The sequence below is a fragment of the Gadus macrocephalus genome, chromosome 23 (assembly GCF_031168955.1).
Source record: "Gadus macrocephalus chromosome 23, ASM3116895v1".
NCBI lineage: Eukaryota > Metazoa > Chordata > Actinopteri > Gadiformes > Gadidae > Gadus > Gadus macrocephalus.
Genome location: NC_082404.1, coordinates 19,427,452 through 19,438,396, shown reverse-complemented (window position 1 = coordinate 19,438,396; position 10,945 = coordinate 19,427,452). Strand labels below are relative to the sequence as shown.

Below are 10,945 nucleotides of genomic sequence, written 5' to 3'. Positions count from 1 at the left end.
CATGTGGCCTGTTTTTGGAAATCTAAAAACAGCTAAAATAATTCTTCAAACGCGCAAGTTAGCAAACACTCCTTCAGCGTGCATATTAAGTGAGGACCTCAACAGACTCAAGGACATAACATATAGTATTGGAAACCAACCGATCAATATGTAATACGAATAATGAATTGGAATTACTTTACTAATGTCTACCTAAAGTGCTCGATCAAGCAATGATGTATGTGCACTCGTGCTTGTGCATGCATGCCTATGTGTGTGTGTTTGTATTTATATGTTTGTGTGTCTGTGTGTGTGCAAGATTGCCTCTGTGGGTGTGTGTGTATGTGTTTGTGTATCCGTATGCGTCCGTGTGTGTGTGTGTGTGTCGGACTCACCAGTATACTGAGGGCCTTCATGGCTGTGTGTGTGTGTGTGTGTGTGTGTGTGTGTGTGTGTGTGTGTGTGTGTGTGTGTGTGTGTGTGTGTGTGGACCCACCAGTATACTGAGGGCCTTCAAGGCTGTGTGTGTGTGTGTGTGTGTGTGTGTGTGTGTGTGTGTGTGTGTGTGTGTGTGTGTGTGTGTGTGTGTGGACCCACCAGTATACTGAGGGCCTTCATGGCTGTGTGTGTGTGTGTGTGTGTGTGTGTGTGTGTGTGTGTGTGTGTGTGTGTGTGTGTGTGTGTGTGTGTGTGTGTGTGTGTGTGTGTGTGTGCCCACCAGTAGACTGAGGGCCTCCCAGTTGTTGATGGAGCAGGCCAGCATCACGGGCGTGTTCCCGAGGTCTCCCTTCAGGTTGCAGTCCGTGTTAATGTACGACACCAGCAGCTGGGGACGGGTGGCGGTGGAGGCGAGGGGGTGGGGGCGGAGGTGGGGAGAGGGGCGGACAGGTGATTAATAGACTCCACGGAAATATATGACCTCTTCCCTCATTCTGGACCCCATCCTTCTCTTTGAACCTGCCACCAGAGATGTGTGTGTGTGTGTGTGTGTGTGTGTGTGTGTGTGTGTGTGTGTGTGTGTGTGCGCGTGTGCGTGTGCGTGTGTGTGTGTGTGTGTGTGTGTGTCAACATGGAAGCCTTTTGGGGACCTTCAAATTCAAACGTTGACCCAGGTAGGTTCTTTCTTCAAGGTAAACTTAGGGGACACTGAAACCACTCCAGGTGACAAGTTAATGTAGTGCCAGTGTGAAGGTAAAGGAAGGACCGCAATGTCAACATCATAACTTCAACAGCCCCCTGTTTTTTAACAACGACTCTCAAACACATTCTGGGCATCAATTCAAACCGAGACAATCCTAGCGTCACATTCGTTTGGTGGACATTTATTTTTCTTTCGGAAATGACAAAAAAAAATGAAAAAAGCGTGGTATCATTTCAAATAGCAATAAAATGTGAAAAAAGGACCGGTGTGCATTGTGGGTTCATTAAGAGAAGAGACGTCTTCACTTGACCTCGGGATGATGAGGATTTGTGTCTCTGGGTGTTTCCCTCTGTTGAGTCTCAGGACTGGGAGCCGATGTGAGTCGCGCTGTAAAGGGGGAGTTATGGCAGCAATAGCCGCCTGTCAGTGGCGGTGTAATGGGCTCCGTTAGAGAGCTGCGAGCCCTTGGCTACTGTACCGCGGGACAATAACAGCAGCAACCTTCACACATCTACGCAACACATCATTCGTGGAAGGTATTGTTTCCGTCCGCGTCGCCGTGGCGAGGGTGCTTTTGGAGTCCGACGCGGGTCGACTGCCTTTAAGGGGGTCTGCATGACGATGCAAATGATGATGCAGCGGACCCCAGGATGGACACACACACAAACGAACGCACGCACACACACGAACAGACATGCACGCACGCACGTGCACATGCACACGCACGCACATACTCAATATCCGGTCTGGACCAGTTTAGCCCGAGCTGTCCAGCTAATTTAAACCCGCCGTCCGGCCTTACCGAGCCTGCCTGTGATTTATGTCGCTGTGGGCGGGATTTAATAACGTGCATTCAAAGTCGTAATCGAATCCAAGAAAACGGGCAGATTTAAGCCTGCATCCGTGAAAGGATTATGCAAAGAGCTGGTTCCAAAAGAAAAACCCAAAACACTCCTAATTAAGTGTGATTATGATAATGAGTCTGTTTGACTTCAGCGCGCGGGATGGGTCGCCCGGCGCCCGCGCTACAGCGGGATGGGTCGCCGGGCGCCCGTGCTACAGCGGGATGGGTCGCCCGGCGCCCGTGCTACAGCGGGATGGGTCGCCCGGCGCCCGCGCTACAGCGGGATGGGTCGCCCGGCGCCCGCGCTACAGTGGGATGGGTCGCCCGGCGCCCGCGCTACAGCGGGATGGGTCGCCGGGCGCCCGCGCTACAGTGGGATGGGTCGCCGGGCGCCCGCGCTACAGCGGGATGGGTCGCCCGGCGCCCGCGCTACAGCCCCTCATCCGGAGCGCCACTAATCACATCAACCTCCGGCTGATTGGAGCGCACAAGAGAGGCGCCTCACCACCTCCAGCCCCCCACCACCTCCACCCCTCAGCCCCCCCCCCCCCCCCACCACCTCCACCCCTCACCCCCCCCCCCCCCCAACTCTGGAGGGGGGGGATGTGTGAACGGACTATAAGGTGGATGTGAACCATGGGTCTCCTCCTCACCTCCACCAGCGGGGTGTGGGTGAGGCTGATGGCCAGGTGCAGCGGGGACATGAGGGCGTTGTTGAGGATGTTGGGCTCGGCCCGGAGGTCCATCAGCGCTCTGCAGCTGGCGGCCTGGTCCCTCCCCACTGCCCAGTGCAGCGCCGTGCCGCCCTGCCCGTCACGGCCGTTCAGCTCTGGGGGGGGGGGGGGGGGGGGGGATACATGGGTCGCAGGTACATGCACACGCACATAAATACATTCCCTACGCTTTCGCACACACATGCGTGTACACGTACGTGCACTCATGCCTACACACATGCACACATCATGTACAGGTGCATGCGCCCATACACACGCGTGTTCCTTCTCAAGAGGTCTTCCCTGTTGTTTGAGGGGGGTTCTTGCTCTTTGGGGGGCGAGGGTAAGAGGTGCGGTAAACATGCGGCCTGTGAAGCCCTTTGAGACGGTCAGCGGGATTTAGGGCTCAACAAATACAGTTTACCTGACTTGGCACACACGCAAACATTAAATATGCATCAGCTACAAAAATATCGTATCCTAAATGTCTTTATATGTAAGGTGCATTACTATTATAGGTCCTTTCATTGTTTATGTGTTTTATTCTACATTTTAACCATCTAACCTCTACAGTGTAGTTCTGCTTCTGGGATATCAGGTATCAATGAAGTACTCTTACCTAACACACACACACACACACACACACACACACACACACACACACACACACACACACACACACACACACACACACACACACACACACACACACACACACACACACACACCCATCACACACACAGTCCTCTCCATACATTCGTTTCCCCCCAGCTTGTGTACAGTAGCTGATGGGTGGGGGGGGGGGGGGGGGGGGGGGGGGGGCTCACCCTCGGGGGGCAGCAGGGAGGTGATGAACTGGATGAGGGAGACGTGTCCCCCCCCCGCCGCGTGATGGAGCAGGCCGGCTCCGCCCTCGTCCCTCTCCTCCAGCAGGGCGGGGCTCCTCTGGACCAGCCGCTCCAGCGCCGCCAGCTCGCCCCTCTCCGAGAGCTGTGGGGGGGGGGGGGGGGGGGGGATTATAGTGATAATAGAAGTGGTAGTAGCAGTGGTAGAAGGAGGAGCAGGAATAGTAGTGATTGCTGTAGTAGTAGTAATAGTAGTGATAGTAGTTTGTAGTAGTTTGGTGTAGTCGTATTCTCAGTAGCAGTAGTAGTAGTATGGTGGTTTTCTAGCAGTAGATTGAGCCATCCGCGCTGTGCTATGTGATAGCTGTATCAACAGAGGAGCAGTAAAGAGGGCATCACCTCGAAGACGTTGACGCCGGCCCTGGCCGTCTCCTCGTCCTCCATCACATACGTGTAGCAGCTGTTCTGCGAGAGGACCTCCCTGGTTTGATTCATCAGCGGTCCGAGGGCGGGAGCGAGCCTGCCGGGGGAAGGAGGGGCTTTATGGGAAGGACAGGGCGGACACATCTCACCGAGCAGGGAGAACGGAGGCCCACATGCACACACACACACACGCACGCACACACACAGAGCCGCATACACCTGCATATACACATATATACACACCGATGAATAGACACAAAGCACACAGACCCCCACGCACACATACACACAAACACACATACAAACACACACAGAAATTCAGCCTCATACACACACGCATGTATACACACACACACACACACCTACACACACCGATACTCAGCCTCATACAAAAACGCACACACACACACATCTCTGAGCGACAACACATATTTCACAACTATATTTACTAATTTGACTGAATATGTGTTTTTCCAGTCGAGATGGAGAATCATCACAGTGAAAGCACAAACAACATTGGAGCAGCAACTACAGCAAGCGCTCCCCGGCCAAAAAGCACGGGCAGAGTTCAGATGGCGCCGTGGGAACCACAATCAACAGTTAGCGTGTTTTGTGTCCACACACATTGTTCATCCGGGCAAACACTCACAGACACACCGACACACACAAGCTGTGAACAGATGCATAGTTAACGCAATTAACACAATCACAGACACATATGCCTCCGTTGGCGCTGCACATAGTCATGTGACAGGTCATGTGACCAGGGCCCCGAAGGCTGGTTCTGGATGTGAAGGAAAGGAAACGTAGGGTACACACACACACACACACACACACACACACACACACACACACACACACACACACACACACACACACACACACACACACACACACACACACACACATACACACACACACACACACACACACACACACACAGATGACTTTCCACTTCACCGGAGAGGGCATTCAAGTCCACTGTGTGTGTGTTTGGAAACCTAGGGGGATGGGAGTGTGGGGGGGGGGGGGTCTGAGGAAAGCAATTAAGTTCTTCACAGCTGGAGGGTAGGGGAGTGGGTGGTGGTGGTGGTGGTGGTGGTGGTGGTGGTGGTGGTGGTGGTGGAGGTTGTCGCTCCCTGATGTCTTAGGAAATAACCCGGCTGGATTGAATTGGAAGAGGCTGTGTAATTGTATCGGTTGATGGCGCCTGGGCAAACGACGTCCACCGAAATCGCTTTACTCCAGGGAGCACTGGTCAGACGGCACCTTTGACCCCATGGTGGTGGAAGTTTTAACCGCCAAGAGACGTCCCGCTGTCGGCCTGGGGACGGGCGGCTCTCTCCAGGCCGTAAACACAGGGGCGCCACACTTTCGTTGTATTTGATTGTTTGTTCGTATATGTATTTATTTGTACCTCTGAGAATAGCCAGCAGCAGGCTCACACAGTAGTAAAGGGTGACCAAGTAGAGACAATGTTGATCAAAGTGGCAGTGCTGATGCAAATTAATTTGTCTTCATTGGTGCATTGATCTTGGAGAAGAGTGACACTTAGGCCCCGTCCACACGAAGCCGAAACAGGCGAAGCCGTTACGGTTTCGATCTATCCGGTTTCGCAGTATCTCCGTAAAGACGAAGCCAAGCGAAACCGGGTAGATCTGTAGAAACGCTGTAGTACACTTTCCAGGCCTATAAGGAGCGCTGCTTCTGCTACAGAAATCCTTGTTGTTGTGAGTTCTGAGACTCCGCGGGCTTAACAGTCATTGGCTAGAGGGTCGAGGGGTGGGGCGATGACGTCATGGTTTACGGTTTCAGTCGGTTTCAGGCGTCCACACGAATCCAAAACGAAACCGGGTAGATTTGAAACCACCTCCGAGGGTGGTTTCAGAAGTTTGCGGTTTCGGTCAGCGGATTCGCCGGCTTCGTGTGGACGGAAGGCCGAACCGTACAAGACCTTTGCGGTTTCGCCATGAAATCGGCTTCGTGTGGACGGGGCCTTAGCCAATCAATAATCAACCAAACCGCAATGTATGGTCCACCAGAGCGATCAATTAAATTTACTCTCTATGTCTCTATCCCTCATCTCTCTCTTTCTCTCTCTCACCCTCCCTTTCTCCCTCTCCCTCTCTCTCTCTATCACTCTCTCTCTCACCCTCCCTTTCTGTCTCTCTCTCTCTCTCTGTCTGTCTCTGTCTCTCTCTCTCTCTCTCTCTCTCTTCTTCTCAATTTACATTGGGTCGGTGTATAATAATAAATGAACTCCCAGTGTGTTTTTGTTTATTGACTTAGCGGACTAATGTGCATGGAGTGATGATGGTAAATTATGGCTACGTTGTTTCATGCATATGACATAATTGAATCCCATTCAATTGTCTTAACTCTTGGGAAGCAGTGCATTTTCAGACGGATCGTTAACATCAAATATCTAAAAGATGTTTCCTGGCAAAACCTGACATACTCATGTTATCTCAGACTTCCTATGTGGTGAGTGAAAAGCTGGGAAATATGTGATTTAATAATTCATGTCCTCCACAACACATACCTCGTTAAAGGAAACCAACATTTATCGATTTGATTTCAATGATTTCAGTGGCGGGAAGTGCAGGGAACAGAATCAAATGTTCTTTGTGAACGTACAAGAAATACCCCCGTAGATCTCTGCATTGCAGTCTACCATTATAATACCAGCACAGGTTTAGTCAAAGGCTGAAGTCTCTATTTCTAAGAGGGATATTAATAAAGTCACAGGCATAAACCTCTGCAGAACAGTGTCGTAAAAACGTAGGTTGTTGACTTGTGCCCTAAGCTGATTAAAATCTGGGTGTTCCTATTTTCCTTCCTGCTTTTTCCAAGAAAGATTATCAGGCGCTATACGTTCCACTGATGAATGTCTTCCTATAGCCTGTTTGAAGAGGCGCTGTGGACAGGAACCATACTGCTCTTGCATTTATTAAAAAATATGATCCACAGAAAGACAATGATATTCAATACACCGACAGGTGCGTTGTCGTCCGCCCACAACCTCACTAAACAATGTCATAGTTAGACAGACGGCCGCTCCATACATTATGTAAAACTCCACCATGGCCTGTGTTGGCTGCCGTCTGCTTAAAGTGAAATGCATTATTAGCAAACAATCCTGATTGAATGCGTTCAATAGGTAACAGCGGTAGTAGGCAATGTTGTTTTAGTACGGCAGAGAGCGATTCCGAAGGGTCAGGCAAGAGCAGAACAAGCAGAATAAACATTGGTCTTGTATTCATTGCAGAAATGTAAATCAAACAAAGCAGCACTAGGGTGTACGATCCATCAGTAGATAAGATGGATGACTTGCTGAAGGTCTGAACTGAACACCACAGTGGCTCTGATACTTTTGATTTTACTACACCTATTTAAGTCAAATGGCATTAAATATACAAAACAATATTCATCCTCAAGATGGAGGAATAAACCAGTGGAAGAAAAGCAACATTTAAATAACATTTCTTAGTTACAAACTAAACTATTAAATCAAGTTGATAAAGATATAATAGACGCAAATTGATCAAATAAACAAGAGTACACTCTTCCAACTGGGAATACAAGTCGATAAATATCAAATTGATACAGACGTCGATAGAAGAAGCACTTACTTGGCAGATGGTGAGAGTATTATTGAGAGCCTCGAGAGTTTCCAAAGTCCAATGTTCTCTTCCCCCGCCCAATGCAACTGGGACTGCCAATTGTGTTCAGCGAGCGCTCTATCTGTCTCCAAATGTATCTATGGAGACACGAAGGTCTCCCGTGACGGTAGAGCACTCCCTCATGTTCTCCCCGAGTGAGGAGGGGAGCCTGTGTGGTCATCTGAAAGGAGATATGTCCTGATGCATCACATTAGGCCCACTGCATGACAGATACCCAGGATATATCCTGCAGAGCACTGTGATGAGGTTAGGCTCATCATCATGGGTCTTGATAATTGCGGCAGACTGATGGCCCTTTTTAAGTGGAATACATTATAAGGCGTGGTGGTGAGAGTTGCTGCGGGATATCCGTTGTTGTTCGTCGTCTGTTTCGTTATCAACGCCGGGGCTAAATGTGGCTCGGTGTGTATGCCGTGTTTGGGGTTGTCTGTGAATAATTATGAATAAGTAGATAGGATGCAAATCTGTGATCAAGGTAGGATGGAATTCCAACTTTATCTTAAAATGTGTTATTGACAAAACACGGTCTTATGACCCATTGCAGAAAGAAAGAACAATGAACCGAACGAGTACAAAGTCTTTACCTTCTTTGGTCAAAGCTAACTCTTCTTTGGTAAAGCTTCTTTATGTTCTATAGGGCCCTAGCTTGTCAAGATTGAGTGAAGAAAGTGATTCCAGACCTCCTTGTTTATGGTGGGGATTATGGGTGATTCGTCAAAAGAAAGAAGAGAAAAGGGGCAGATTGAGAGTGGACTCGCTCTTTATCTAGCAGATTATCAGATAAGGTATATCATTATGCACGGATTACATTTACATTGCAAAGCCATGTCAAGGGAATACGATCTGCACAGATATGGGCTTGTTATTGTTGCCGTCTCATAGATAGGAGATATGTATTGCTAGCGATACTGCTGTTTTTCCTTTTCCTTGCTGGTAGTTCTTGAGAGTAATGGAAGTTAGAGTTTGTTTTGGTATGGGAGAATACTCAACCACAAATACAGATGAAATAGTATCCAGAGTTAAAGTATCTTATTTAAATGCAGTGTAATTTGCATTAATAATGGAATATCACACACAACTATCTTTCTGCAGTCTAGGGTTGGTTTTGCAATAGTAAAAGTTATTAAGGATTGTCTCAAACATTCAATCATTTAGTGCTTAAGAATAGCAATAAAAAAAAAAAAATCAGCCATCATGAAATGGATAAGGAATTAGCCTTCCAACAATGACATCAGTAAAGACTTACAGACGTTTACAGATGCTTCTGTCGGTGGATATGTCGGTGAATCATAGCTTCATGTTGGAGCCGGAACGGGAATGGGCATAACTCCGGAGTCCAGGCCATGAGTTCCGGTCTGATGGGAGCACGTGAGTGTTGTGAAAGCGGGAGTCACAGTAAGGACCAAGGGGCTAAGAGCAGGCTGGACCCGCAACTGCCCTGGAGCCTCTGTGAGAGGAAGCAGAAGTTGACCCCTTGCGTGGCCTCAGTTTGTGTGATGATGTGAACTACACAAATCACATTACACTGACTGCAGCTTGGCTTGGCAACCTTCACCACGATGCATAGTGCATAGCAACCGTGACACGGCTCAGATTATTTTAAACGCAAATCTTTGATACAATATAATATAACTAAATAGAATATGTATATTAAAATACAATATAACATATAAAATGCAATATAATGAAATCTAATGTAATATAATATACCAAAACTCAATTCCTAATAGACTATCTTATATAAAAAATGCCTATTTAATGGGCTTTCCGATCTAGGTGGAAGTGGTTCTGAGACAGCGTGCTGGGCAGCGATCGGTCCACTCGCTGTTCATTAACAAAACTTGCCTTTGTGGCAGACAATAACTTAAACATTATAATATTCATCGATCATCATTAACAATGGAACCCATCCGACCCTCTAACCGTGCAACCTCTTATTGCTAATATTTAACAACATAACGAGTGACATCACCAATATTATATTTCCTACAGTGGTTTTAAAAGAGATAAAGCCAAACAAGTGTGGATGTCATAGCGCATCTAATGGTCTTGGAGAAGCTGGATCGCAGCTCGGGAGCAGAGTGTTTGCGCTGAACAAACTGTACTGCGATTATTCTTTCTCCAAGACTGGAACGGGACAGCCCTGAGACAATGGAGGGAGCTCACTACACCCCCACATCCAGCCTCAAATGTACCTGTGTATTTGTACAAGAGTAGTCCTACGTGTTTATGTTGGCGCATGAAAGAGCCGTGAGTATGAACCGTATGAACAAGCGCACCTGCCCGCGTGGTGACAATGTAGGCCTACGACACGTGTTATGATTCGCTGCCGACTCCGATAGCGAGAGCGATGGTGATGCATATGACTAATGTATGGCGGGCCCCGTGCGGCCGCGCTCCAATGCAAACGTGTTTTACATCTGCTGCTGCCCCAGTCACGCGAGGCATCACCGCGGTTACGGAAGCCGTCGCACATAACTGAATCATACATCGATGTCATAATGCATTTAGCATTTCAAGTTGATGCATTACCAAGAACTGGAACAACAGCAAACAGCCGCGATAAGTCGTCCCCCTGTTCGGAATTCCCCTTTGCGTCCGCTGCCACTAATACACATTGGAAATCTTTTTCAATTGGACTCGCTCGCTCGGGCTGATTTGCATATTGAGTGTTTCAGCAGGCAAGCCTACATCCTTAGGCAACGGGCAAATGCACTCGTTACTTCAAAAGCTATTTAAAGTGTTTTTTCTCAAGTGTTACGGCTTCTTTTAGGTCCACGTTGCTCGGTAAGTGGCCGAGGATAGAGAGGTATACAGGTCACGCAACATCATCACCGTATGCTGAGTCCATTAACCTGCAGCTGGCAGTCGGGAGTTCAGCTGATGCATAAGAGTCTGTGTGTGTGTGTGTGTGTGTGAACCTGGTGACAGCATGGTGCGTTGGTGTTCCATCAGTTATAAATGAGCTTCCATTGGGGTGGGGGGGGGGGGGGGGGGGGGGGGGGGGGGGGCGTGGGTGTTGAGGCCCTGAGGGAGGGCAGCCATTGGCTGGCTGTTTCCAAGCTGCCCCTCTTCTGCCATTGGCTTAGACTGAGGCTCCATCTACGGCCAGCATTCACCACTCACCTGTCATCATTCATCCAATCACCACTAACCTCATTTCCCAATTCCAGAGTAAACCATCCCTGCACACCTGCATGGCACCGCCCACATTGGTGACCTCACTAGTGGTTTGATTCTGAAATGGCTCACGATGACAGTTACGAGCCATTCCAGCCGCTGGTTAGAGATAGCCTTTAACGTTGTGCTGATGTGGT

The 10,945-nt window shown here is 48.9% G+C and overlaps 1 protein-coding gene across 1 annotated transcript in view; it reads right to left on the bottom strand.

Annotated features, from left to right (window-relative positions):
* Nucleotides 1-10,497, bottom strand: part of trpa1b (transient receptor potential cation channel, subfamily A, member 1b) — a 30,247-nt gene extending 19,750 nt beyond the window's left edge. The window contains exons 1-7 of the mRNA XM_060045127.1: nt 10,161-10,497; nt 8,875-8,983; nt 7,578-7,788; nt 3,922-4,042; nt 3,505-3,667; nt 2,618-2,793; nt 698-805 (exon numbers count right to left, since the gene is read on the bottom strand). Of these exons, the coding sequence (XP_059901110.1) occupies nt 698-805; nt 2,618-2,793; nt 3,505-3,667; nt 3,922-4,017 (543 nt within the window). The 5' untranslated portion in view covers nt 4,018-4,042; nt 7,578-7,788; nt 8,875-8,983; nt 10,161-10,497. The remainder of the gene's footprint in view (nt 1-697; nt 806-2,617; nt 2,794-3,504; nt 3,668-3,921; nt 4,043-7,577; nt 7,789-8,874; nt 8,984-10,160) is intronic.
* Nucleotides 10,498-10,945: the final 448 nt, after the last annotated feature.